This window comes from Antennarius striatus, chromosome 6 (genome assembly GCF_040054535.1).
Source record: "Antennarius striatus isolate MH-2024 chromosome 6, ASM4005453v1, whole genome shotgun sequence".
NCBI lineage: Eukaryota > Metazoa > Chordata > Actinopteri > Lophiiformes > Antennariidae > Antennarius > Antennarius striatus.
This window is the reverse complement of record NC_090781.1, coordinates 11,911,579-11,925,172: the sequence shown is the minus strand read 5'-3', so window position 1 is coordinate 11,925,172 and position 13,594 is coordinate 11,911,579. Positions and strand designations below refer to the sequence as shown.

The 13,594-nt window shown below is 39.5% G+C and overlaps 1 protein-coding gene across 1 annotated transcript; it reads left to right on the top strand.

Annotated features, from left to right (window-relative positions):
• Positions 1–2,032, top strand: si:ch211-105f12.2 (RIMS-binding protein 2-like). The gene is made up of 5 exons (XM_068317323.1): positions 1–278; positions 717–873; positions 1,512–1,645; positions 1,750–1,821; positions 1,901–2,032. The coding sequence occupies exons 1-5, from the start codon at positions 57–59 to the stop codon at positions 1,964–1,966; spliced, it is 651 nt and encodes a 216-aa protein (XP_068173424.1). The 5' UTR covers positions 1–56; the 3' UTR covers positions 1,967–2,032.
• Positions 2,033–13,594: the final 11,562 nt, after the last annotated feature.

Here is a 13,594-nt window from a genome sequence, read left to right as displayed (position 1 = left end):
GTCTGCTGTCTCCAGCAGCCACCTGTCTGTGGACAGTCGAGCCCTCGCTGCTGTAAATGGAGACACGGCTGGAGTTGGATGTTCTAATCTTCCCAGATGAAGTGAGAATTGCTACTCCAGAGGACCTTATAGAATGGGAACTTGAGACTGCAAGCCAAGTGTCCAGACCCACTGTCCGACTCTTTGTGGCTCTTTATCCGTACAACCCTGCTGCCATGTCTCCCAACTTTGAGACCGCTGCAGAAGAGCTGCCTTTTGTACCAGGCCAGATAATCAAGGTAAAAACCACATGGAGTTTTGAAACTTGCGATGACTGTCATAGATAAAAGGGTATGCAGTTTTTGTGGCGTAAATCTCATATGAATGAGGCGTATTTCCTGTTCCTCTTTCCTGTTTGTGCAAAGTTCAAGCCAACTGAGCAAAAATATAAGTATTCTATTTCTTTCCAGCCACCATTTTGTATCTATTTACTTATTTTTTACTGTTTTCTCAATGAAAAGCTCCTGCTGCATCAAACACACACACACACACACACACACACACACACACACACACACACACACACACACACACACACACACACACACACACACACACACACACACACACACACACACACACACACACACACACACACACACACACACACACACACACACACACACACACACATATACATTTTGTCCATCTGCTAAAGGACTCTCTCCATTGGTAAGGTGTTTGGAAATAAAGACTGGGATGGTTTCTATCACGGAGAGTCTGGCGGCCTGTCTGGTTATGTACCAAGTAACATGGTGGCTGAAATCCCAGTAGATGATGAGTACCTGAAGCATCAACTCCTGCAGCAGGGATTCCTCCCTGTGGACAACACAGGTACCAAGCCTCTGCAGAACAGGATGAGCTAACGCACTGGCAGACAGTAGAGTAGGGGAGAAGCTGTTGTTTCGGAGGAAAATTTGTAAGAATGACAGTAGAGTTACAAAGCTACTCAGAATAGCTACTAAGGACGGCAGTGGCTCGGCGGTAGAGCAATCGTCTTGAAGAAGGGATCACCCAGCCATTGGGGGTTCGAGTCTCGCTCCCGCCAGGACATCCATCGGAGAGTGAGCTGACGGTGGCTCACCTCCCAGCAACTGCCGAGGTGCCCTTGAGCAAGGCATCGTCCCCCCTAAAAGATGCTCATTGGGGCGCGATTTCTTCACATGACCCGTCACTCCACCTCCCTGTACCGCTATATGTCCTCTCTGTGTCTACTAATTGCATGTCTACAGGTCCCTAGTGTGCTGTGTCTGTTTCAGGGGCCTGTAACCTGTAACCTCGTGTGTAATTAACACATATATGTACTTGAGTGAGTGTGAAGAGTAAAAAGAATTTCCCCAAGAGGGATTAATAAATTACAGATTATTATTAGAAGCACAGGTAGCCTGGGGTAGAGTAAATACGAAGTGAAAGGCTGTTTTTTACTTACCTTACATTTCAAGTCAAGTGATTTCAAGGAACTGTTTGTGCAGTTTTGACCACAGACCTGTCTGTAACACCGGATCTGAGCATCACAACCAGCATCCCTGATGAGATGGTTGTTCGACGAATGGTGGCCTTATTTGACTATGATCCATGGGAAAGTTCCCCCAACATGGACAGTGAAGTACGCTTTGTCATTCTACTTGAAATTATTTTCATGTGACGTGTTAATGGTTTGCAGTGATGTTGTACACGCTGTGAACTCTCATTTCTCTGTTTATTTCAAAGGCTGAACTTGGTTTCCATTCAGGAGACATCATATATGTCCTGGGTGACATGGATCAGGATGGATTTTACTATGTGAGTGTTAATTCAAACATTTCTCCTTAGATCTTACACTGCCTCTCACACACAAATTTAACTTTCATCTGACTCTTAGGGCGATCTCCATGGACGGCGAGGTTTGGTTCCGTCAAATTATCTAGAACTGCTGCCCTGGGAATAGAAGAAAACTCCTGGTGTTGACAGATTCCAACTGCCCCTGAAGGCACCAGGGTGGACACATATACACTATATATATAATTTAAGATCGTATGTCACTCATTGGGCTGGCTTTATATTGCAAATCAATGGATCCAGTTTATGCCAGTCAGTAACCAGTTAACCTGGGACTGTCAGTATTACCAGTACTGTATTGGTCAAGAATTTGCAAAATGAAGTGAATGTCAGAAACTTGCTTTAATAGAAGTAAACAATTAAAATTAATCAAAGATCAAAAGGAAATCAATTACTGAAGAAAAATACAGAATTGTATCTTAAACACTCTAAAAATTAAAGCTCACGCTTACATTAAAATTTTTTATCTCACATGATGATAAATTGTTACTTTTTTTAGCCTTAATAATATAATCTATATTGTAATACCATATGTCCATATTTGCCTTACATCTTGTTCATATACCTTATAAAATCCTTTCATAGTTTACACATGGAAATTTTATGAAATGTTTTTAGATCTTGTTTTGCTGGAATTTGCATCTAGAAAAACCAATGAAACATTTACAGTTAATGTGGAATCATATTGTAAATATGCAAACGATAAAGCAGTGAAGTAAAATAGACTCACAAATTTGTATGGACTTCTTTGGTTGCAGATCTTAAGCTTGTTTGTAATGATACATGATTTTACAAAATAAACATTTACTCTCGCAAGCTTTCACAATCACTGTTGTCTTTGAATTAATCATGTAGTAATAAATTAACTGGACACAGCAAATGAAAAAAAAATGGTAGCAGAAGAATTCAATGAGATTTCATAAATGGTTATCAAATTTTAAAATCCTTTAGGGTTTGTCAGAATCTTCTTGTAGGTCTCTTTGCAGCCAACAGTACACTCATCCATAAAGTAGGAAACACTACACTGTATAGTGACGTTTAGTAGTGCTTTCTACTTTATGGGTGACAACACTGTACATCCATCGTGTCTGGTCACTCAAACACAGCAGTCATGATGAGCTAAAAACAAGTTTTCACAAATTGAATGTAGCACAATTTGATTTCATCGTGTAAATTTAAAATACAACATCCTAACATAAACCAACTAATATCAGTTATATCTGCAGTATTTCACAGAAATTTTGCTTGAAACTATGCTGATCTAAGAGTTCATTGACACATCAATTCCTACTTATTTGAATGTATTTTAATAATAATTCGCCACAAATAAAATGATATTTTTGAGTCAAGTCGCTCAGGGTCTTACCGGCGTTTGCAGTCAGAAGAAGAAAGAAAACCCAGAAGTGAGTGTGTTCTTTTATTAACCCTGTCAGAACCACGTGGTGAATACAGGAAGACCAGTAACAGTCATACACACACAGCTGTGCATGCAAGTGTGCAAGACGTGCGCACACACACACACACACACACACACACACACACACACACACACACACACACACACACACACACACACACACACACACACAATATGGCGGGAACAGTATTTGAAACTTACTTAAGCGTGTCAGCATCCTGTTATTTAATTTAAAAGTTTGAAACGATTTTCATGGTTTTTAACAAAAAACTTATTATTCATTTTAATCTTATTTAATAGAAAAATAACGACATCTACAAATAATGTTTTAAGTTAGACTATTTCATAATACTTCATATTGTATGCATGTCTTTCTGTAGTGAATGTAATGAAGTAACCTACATGTGTAACAGTAGAAAAAACAAGTTAACTTGCTTAATTTACATATGCATATACAGTAGATATTTAGCTGCTTTTATGCTGCTTTTAAAGATTATATTAAAATGTTCTGATATTGTGTCTATTCTTTTTTATATCTTACATATTTTATGTTTTAACTGTATTTATTTTATTATAATTAGTTTTTTAGTCCTATTTTATGCTTGTAATCTTTATTTATTTATTTTTCGGACATGTTATTCTAATATAATATAACATAGTCTTTAGCTTTTATTCCACTATTTCCTCAGGGGGTTCTTCCACACTGGGAGCAGTATGAAGTCTGCTGGTGCGGTTGCTGTCCTTGAGTCCCAGCTGGGGGTTCCTCCCTTCTGTGTGGGGGTCCACCTGTCAGTCACACACACACACACACACACACACACACACACACACACACACACACACACACACACACACACACACACACACACACACACACACACACACACACACACACACACACACACACACACACACACACACACACATTTGAAGATGGTGCCTCTTTTCACCTCTTTTAAGTACATGTAATAATGGGGCAACACCTGCATTTTAAATAGAAACAAGGAGATACCAAAGCAAATTATTATTGCTCCCACTAATAGCTTTATTGAATGGGTGCCAACTTTTAAGGACACTGTACTTTTTATTGATCTAGTGTTGGGGCTGATATTTGAAAAAGCATAATAATTATAGAAAATCTAACTAAATCAACTGAGTCAGCTCATTTCTGTATTTGACTGCCATTTCTTTAGATACATGCAAGTCTACAATGCTCAGTGCAGATTACAGGAAGAGCTGCATGTCTTGTTTGCATTTCTGAGAACTCACACTTGAGTGTTTCTGACAAGGTGTGGGTGGGGTATGATGGTGAAAGGCTCTTCCCTATCCCACCAGCAAATGTGCAATGTGCTTGCAACAACAGAAACTTTGCAAATAGAACAGAAACGGGCTTGTGTCCTCTGTCGCCATGACAACCCAAACCTCAGAGTCACACCAAATGAAACAAGAGGAAGTGGGGGATGGGCATGCACACACAAACTGAGAAAATATGCCCTTGTGATTAAAAGAAGGAAAGACGAAATGCAAAAAGAAATGCAGCAGATGAAAATAACAGGTTGTACAGACAGAACTTGACAAAATATTCTGCAAAGAATTGACACTCAAGATATCAACACTCAGAAGGTTGTATTGTTGTAATAATAATCATTCCACAGTGTGAAGTCTCTTCCATGTAAAGAAGAAGTGACTCTGCAGCAGGCCAGTGTGACCGTGCATCCTGCAAATGATCTCAGCGCTGTTGCGCTAAAGAACCTGCTTGCATCAGACTTCTATTTCTGCGCAAAACAGGATTACATCTAAAGTGATCTCTTGAGTGCTTAAGGTGATAACGATGGTGTCAAGGTGCCAAAAACAAGCAGAGCATCAAATGGCACGACAGGGCGGCTATTATCCTCTCTGGTCACCATCTAAGATGATTGGATTATGTTAACTAGTTAATTACTGTTGATTATTGATCCGAAAGAGGGAATTAGTGGTTGTGTAACGGTAACAGTGGATGTACTTTGAAATGATTGCTGCTTAGTGCTGCAACTGTTTAATCATTACATCTAAGTGTTAGAACACAAAAACGTTGCTGGCAGCAGGTGACTCTGAATAGATAGTTCTCACATATCAACACACACGCACACACACTCACACACACACACACACACACACACACACACAGACACACACACACACACACACACACACACACACACACAAATACAGAGACATGGTATGGCGCTGAGGATCAAGGAAACAGGGCTTTCCAGACCTGGAGGAGCCCCAGTCTGTGATACCAGAGGGACTAGCACCCAGGTTCCCCCCTTCTACCCGCCACCCTGACTGTCAGGTGGACCCCTACATAGAAGGGAGGAATCTCCAGCTTGGACCCAAGGACAGCAACCACACCAGCAGACTTGACACTGCTCCCAGTGTGGAGGAACCCCCTGATGAAATAGTGGAATAAAACTAAAAAAAACTAATGTTATATTATGTTATAATAACATATCTGAAAAAATTAAATTAAATTAAATTAAATTAAATTAAATTAAATTAAATTAAATTAAATTAAATTAAATTAAATTAAATTAAATTAAATTAAATTAAATTAAATTAAATTAATAAATAACTATTACAAGCCTAAAATAGGACTAAAAGAATCATTATAATAAAATAAATACAGTAAAAAAATAAAATATGTAAAATATAAAAGAGAATAGAAACAATATCAGTAACGGGACATTATTTAAGTTTAATATATTCTTTAACAGAAGCATAAAAGCAGCAAAATAGAATTGGATAGATCCAGATAGGAATATTAGATAGGTCTAAAACACTCACACACACACACACACACACACACACACACACACACACACACACACACACACACACACACACACACACACACACACACACACACACACACACACACACACACACACACACACACACACACACACACACTAATATTCCATTGTGGATGTGGATCTATTATCAAATCGCCAATAAAGATATGTAAATTCCACAGGTCATTTAAGAATGGAAAAACTATTGCTGTTGTTTTAATTCTATGAAAACTTTATGAACTCCGTTCACGTGGTGCCCAGAGCTGAATGAAACAAAATCACATCTCAAGCTTGAGTGGTGTTGCCATCTAGGGGATGTCAGTGGATGTGACGTCTCAAGTTGAAGAGAGGGAGGAAACTGTCAAAATAAAATTGACAGTTTTATGTCAGTATGTCAGCAGGCTGCAATGCTGCAAAATTCAATGTATCTATTATTATTTAGATCCGTGTCAGCTTCTGGAACAAGGTCAATTGTCCAGCATGTATTCAGAAGTAAGCAAATGATGATGATGATGATGATGATGATGATGATGATGATGATGATGATGATGATGATGATGATGATGATGATGATGATGATGATGATGATGATGATGATGATGATGATGATGGTTTCAAAAGATTTGTGGACACTTTAAAGTGAATGGTCAAACATCCATGGCACATCTTGGTCCGGGACATGTCAGGTTACGCTTTCGGGTTAAATGGTGAATAAATTGGTGTAAAGTAGTCACAAAGGTTATTGTACTTAATTGTGCTTATGGTACCCTTAATTATTCGATAACCTGTTTAGCATCTATATTAAATCAGTGAGAGTACCATCATGTATTCCCTTATTGCTCTTTAAACTGCTTGTCTCATTGATGGACTGAAATGTGGTCATTGTCTGGTGGACACTCTTCTCCTATCATCCTACAGTCTCCTGTCTGATGTAATTGAGAAAATGCATTGAAATTCTTCCAATGAGTAGGAGGAGGATGGGAATGAGAATGAGAATGATAATGAGGCAGAGGAGGAGGAGGAGGAGGAGGAGGAGGAGGAGGAGGAGGAGGAGGAGGAGGAGGAGGAGGAGGAAGAAGAAGAGGAGAAGTTCCACATCCCTTTATGTCACAGATCTTGTTAAGCGAGTTCAAACCAGCCATGAAAATTATCATTCTGAAAATTAGAGTATGGGATGTGGGTGCGTGAAAAGATATGTTAATATTGAGGAATATAATAATTCCATTACCTGCACTGATCCCTCAGTAGTAGAAATGATAAATTTGTATCTGCTCTCTGCCATAAACACACAAGGAATAGTGTTTTAAGGTAATTTTATAGGTGCAGCTGATGCATCCTGGCCCTGTTATTAATGGTTGTTGGTGCATTTGCTTTCTGCTGCCTCAAGATTGTGTTGCCCCAATAATACACCCTTAACATTACATCTCTAACAGAAGTAAGCCAATGGAAATCATACAGTCACTTTAATCATTCTTTAACTGCTTAACCACTATGTGGAAATCATGCTTCCCAAATAAAAGTAGTTGTGTGGACTCACATGCTGTTTTAGTGCACTGGCAGAAGACTGAACTGCAAGAAAGAAGGACTTTTCAAACAGGGCAGCAAAGGCATAAGGTGAGCATTTTACAGTAGTATCAGTCATCTGTAAATTGAGTTTTATTGCAAGATAAAGAAAATACATCATTGATCAGGTTGGTCAGTGAACCACAGACCAGCTTGTCTTAGAAATTAAAAAAAAACAACAACTTAAATCATGATGAATAAAGTAACTCATTGTACAAGTTACATACACAACTTACATCCTGTATAAACAAAAAAGAGAGAAAATGTTTATGACACTAGCTAGAATGCTGTTTTACCTACATAAAGCTGCACACAGTGCATGATGTAGATTTAAACCTGCATGAATTACAGTACATTGTAAATCCATTGACAGCAGTACTGGTTCATAAAGACACAATTGAGCATAGCTTTTATGCTGACATGTGCAGGGAGAATGCACTGGACACCAGCACTGACCCAATGAGTGACACAGCACTAATCAGGGAAATATGACCTCCAGAATAATATACCTGCCGACCATTCTGAGGCTGCACAGGTCTGAAGGTGTTCACCATCTGCTTTCCATTTGGAAACTGGATCTGGTAGAATGCTGTGAGCTGAAATCACAAAAGACAGGTGCAAAGGTATTTATTTCAAAGGTTTTTTTTAAAGTACATCCAATACTTATACAAGGTAGATAGAGTGATACTAGAGATTAAAGGCGCTTATCAATATTGTTTTCAAATTGGATCAACTGACAGAATTCAATGTTACAATTATGATCAGCGGGATTTGTCACCTCCCCATTGAAATGCCACCTTATCCTGTTCGGGGAGTTTGAGTGCCCGAATGGTCCTAGGAGCTATGTTGTTGGGAGCTTTATGCTCCTGTAGGGTCTCCCATGGCAAACAGGGGCTTGGTGACAGGACAGAGTAAGAGCTATTCTGACACAATCGGGGCCCCTCGATTGAAGCCAGGCCTGGGGTTGGAGCTTGCATGACGCCTGTTGGCCAGGCCTCTGCCCACGATTCATACCGAAAGTACAACGTGGGCCCAAACTCTGGTGGACTCACCTCCTGCCGAAGGAACAGTAGAGGATGGGTGCAATTAGGATTGGGTGGCAGTCGACAGTGTGAGGCTCACAATGTGAGGTTACATTCCATGTCCCAAGAAACTGGCTCTTGGGACATGGAATTTCACCTCACTGGGGGGAAAGGAGCCAGAGCTTCTAAGAGTGGTTGAGAGGTACAGACTAGTTATGGTCTGGCTCACCTCCACCCACAGCTTGGACTCTGGAATCCAACCCCTTCAGAGGGTCTGAACTCTACACTTTTCTGGTGCTGTCCAGAGTGAGAGGCGATGGGCTGGTGTGGCCTTGCTTGTGAACCCACAGCTCACCGCCATATTTTGGAGTGAACGAGAGGGCCTGAGCTTGGTTCCCATTGCCAGCAGTAGTTTGGGGACCAAAGAATGTAATCTCTGCTTTTTGCGGACAATGTCCTGTTGGCTTCATTAAACATGGACCTCCAGCGTGCTCTTGGGCAGTTTACAGCTAAATGCTAAATGGGACAAAGATCAGCACCTCTAAATCCGAGGCCATGGTTCTCAGCTGGCAAAAGGTGGTCTGCCCATTCCAGGTTGCTGGGGAGTCCTTGCCCCAAGTGGAGAAGTCCAGGTATCTTCGAGTCTTGTTCACAAGTGAGGAAAAGATGGAACGTGAGGTTTACAGATCGCTGCAATGATGCAGAAGGAGCTGAATCGAAAGACAAAGCTTTTTGATTTTGTTCCTACTCTCACCTATGGTCATTAGCTTTGGGTCATGACCAAAAGGACATGATCCCAGATACAAGCAGTTGAAATGAGTTTCCTCATGAGTTTCCTCATGAGCACATCCTTAGAGATAGGCTGAGAAGCTCAATCACCTGGGAGGAACTCGGAGTACAGCCTCTTCTTCTCTATATGGAACAGGGCCAGCTGAGGTGGCTCTGGCATTTTCGTATGCCTCCTGGACCCCTCTCTGTGGAAGTGTTCTGGGCATGTCCGATCAGGTGGAGGTCTTGGGGAAGATCTGCAACACGCTCAAGAGACTACGTCTCTTGGCTGACCTGGGAATGCCTCGGAATCCCCCCAGTAGAGCTAGATGAGGTGTCTGGGGAGGGGGAAGTATGGGCATCCCTCCTGAGATTGTGGCCTCTACAACTTGGATCTGGATAAGCAGTTAAAGTTGGATGGATGGCGGATTTGTCTCAATAGGGACAAATTCAGTTTAATTAGTGCTCAATGGACCATAGGCAGATACTGATATCCTTTGAGAGGAGCTTCCAATATTGTGACAATAACTACCTGTTTCCTGCTAAGAGGAATGGTGTTTTCAAAGAGGCTCCAGCTGACAGATTCAGCGCATTTGGGCGTCGTGAGAGAGCCATCATAGCGAAAATATTTGGTCATGTTGTTCTTCCGAGGTGTGAACATTTCCAGGGACACACCATTCAGTGTTGTGCTGTTACCTATTGTGATAAAATATTAACAGGGCAATTAATAGGGCAAAAATAAAAAGACCTAAATTATTCATAACAACAAATAGGTACAAGGTGATGGCATTGTTTTATTGTTGGTTTGTAAGAAAAGGTCTTTTACGACATTGTCTTATCTTATAACAATTGCACTTTAGTCTAACACTGGAACAATACACAATAGATTTAGGACCTTATTTGAAATGTGGCTTGATGCACAACTATCTTATTTTTCCACACTTGCAGATAAAACTTACCTGGACGTTTGATATATTTCAGTGCATCAATAAAGCAGTCAAATTTCTTATTTGAAGACTTGGACTCCTGAGATGAAAGAATAACATGTTCAAGTCACTTGGTAAATTGAAAACACAATCTTGTACACAGTGACTGGTTTTAAAGAAATGCTTAAATCACACAACTATTAGTCCCCATTAATACTTAAAATGTACAGCAAGTGTTTCTTGGTGGCAAAAACTGCTCTCTAAAATGCGTTGAATCTCTTTGTTGGACTATCGTTGTGGGAACAGCATGGATTGTAAAAGGAAACATTGTTTTTATCATAATGCATAAACAAATATTTGTATTTCTTCACTCCAACTTGACAGACCATTCATAAGAATGTTTCAAATCAGAAGTCAATTTTTTTGTTGTTTTGACGACTATTAATGTGCTATAAGGCCTTTTTCACCATTCAACCACATGCAGACTCAAATTTAGGGGCTCTTTAAATACATTTTACAACTTCGGCAATAATTTAACTGATAAAATCTATAGTCGCAATTTTGGATCAGTGATCCAACTTTACATTTTCCATGAAAGAAAACCTTACCACTCCCATGATTTGATTTTCTGTCCTCCCAAATGATTAGCTTATAGGAGGACATGACACATACTGTATATTAAAGGACGTATATATTAAAGGTCATATATCCATATCTCTATTATAGTGTAATGGGAAGTCTTTCAAACCTTCATTTAAGGGCCTATGATTTCTATGCAATGCAATTAGCACAAGCATACCATACTGTGGCTGTTATGTAACTAACCAAAAATAATCTGTCCATCAATCTGTCCACAATTTTTTTGTGAGTCTGCTCTTCGATTTTCATTTGTAATGTACAATTTTGTTTTCATAGCTTCAAAATGAAAAAAAAAAAAAGTTGACAAAAAATATTGCCCATCAACTATCCTGCTGAATCTTCTACTTTGAATATCTGAATTTTTCATATTTGAACTTTGATAGTACACATACATACAGTATATTGCATATTAAATAAACAGTATTTATATAATAATTTTAATCTAATATAGTAATTTGCATAATATATTCATAATAATATTCATATATAAATATGCAGCATTCAACTTTCATTTTATGGCCAATGCTATAATGTTGGATGTAAATAAACAAAATCACCTCAAAGAAAAATCCCAAAACAGCTACACCTGAGTCATCTTTGACAGCCTGGGATAAAGAGCCAACCAACCAACCAACCGAGCAGGGTCCAAAGATAGGACCTGTCTCATATTATATACATTTTAAACTTTTATTCAAGGTTGAAAAAAACCCCAACCTTACCAACCTTCTCAACTGCCACCAGATGGCGCTGCAACACAGATCCTCTAATCCGCCATGTTTTTTCACATGTTTTTTCTGAATACACAGGGTTTACCCTGCAAAAAATATCAAACTGACAGTTTTTCTACAGTGATCCTAGCCAACCTTCTAACCTTGACACATTTTTTTGTGAAAACTATTGCTGTGCACTGCACCAAGTGTACAGCACATATTTTTTGGTTTTCTTTAACAATTCTGAATGTATTTGATGTAGATATTAGCATTTATTTAATGTACTGACTGGTTTGCAGTCAGTACATTACATGCAGCGAATTTCAAGTAATTCTCACTCTTCTCTCTCTGGTTATTGAACCTGTTAATCTGTGTCTGACATATGTCAATGAAAGCTTCCACCGGGACAAAAAAGAATAAGGTTTTTATCTACTACACCTGTGTGCAGATGCACCAATAAACTTTTTATATTTCTAAGAATCTCTATATGAGGGACAATTCAAAAAATTGATCATATCACCGAATTCAGTGGTTTTCTTTTATTCTACATTTTAGAACCACTAGATTCAGCTAGAAAAACAAGCTCCAACCTCTTTCAACCCGGTCAATGACTTCTGCAAGGTTAACAAAGCAACTGATAGTGATGGGATGTTCGGCTCTTTGCCAGAGTTGGCTCTTTTGGCCCGGCTCCCAAAGAACAGTTTTCTTAATTTAAGATTTTTGTAGGCCTTCATTATACAATAACTTTGCAAAACTTAATGGTTTGTGAGTTGAAAATACTTTCATGTGCAGTATTTTTATGACAATCCTTACTGTTCAATTTTGCGCATTTACTCTGTAAAAAACTGGTCTTCCTTTTGTTTAATATGTTAAGCAAACATTTTCATTTCACAAATGAACAAAAAACTGCAAACAAATCCACAGAAAGGAATCAAGTAGTTTTAATGTCCTCACTGAAGATTGGCATTCAATAAAGTGAGATGCCTCAGCCTTTATGGACTGATCACCTGGCATGGAAAGACCAAGGCCTCGGCCTGCCAACAACTCAGTGGGTCTTCTGCTCATTGGACGATAAGACCTCACCTCCATTACAGCATCAGAGGCAGGATTTCTCCTTGCAAGTTTTTTAAACTTAGGATCCAAGAGTGTGTGTTGTACTGCACACGCAGAAATTATCAGTCCATGGCTGAACGAAGAGTCATCCACTGGAAATCTCTGCAAAGACAACTGAAATGACTATCAGACCACACACACACACACACACACACACACACACGCACACACACACACACACACACACACACACACACACACAGACACACACACACACACTTGGAGAGTGAATGGACTTCAGACCTACGGTTGCCAGGCAGTGATAAACCATGTTATTGACCTGTTATGAAACATCTGACAGCAGAGTGACTGTACAGCTGTTGTGTGTGTGTGTGTGTGTGTGGGGGGGGGGTTGACGACAGATATTCAGAGTTGGGCTGCTTTGTTTTGCAAGGAAGTCCAAGAAAGCTGCAGAATAGAACAAGTGGAGCCTGACTGGAGGTCAGCAGGTGGCTGCAGCTTCACAGGTGACAGGAATGAGTGGGTTGAAAGAATTCCGAAGATTTTTCTTTCCTTTTCTTGTGAATATAAACCTTCATTAAAAAATGAAATATACAGTATATAATATCGATAATATATAAACATAATAGCATATATAAATAATATAAAAAACATAATAACTTTAAACAGGCACTTCCTCCAAATCGTGTAAGATATTCGCGCACGAGCTCGTCCTCTACCTGTTGATGCACAACCTCTCGCGAGACTTTCGAGGGGGCGTGGCCTCAGTGAAACTCACGTGACA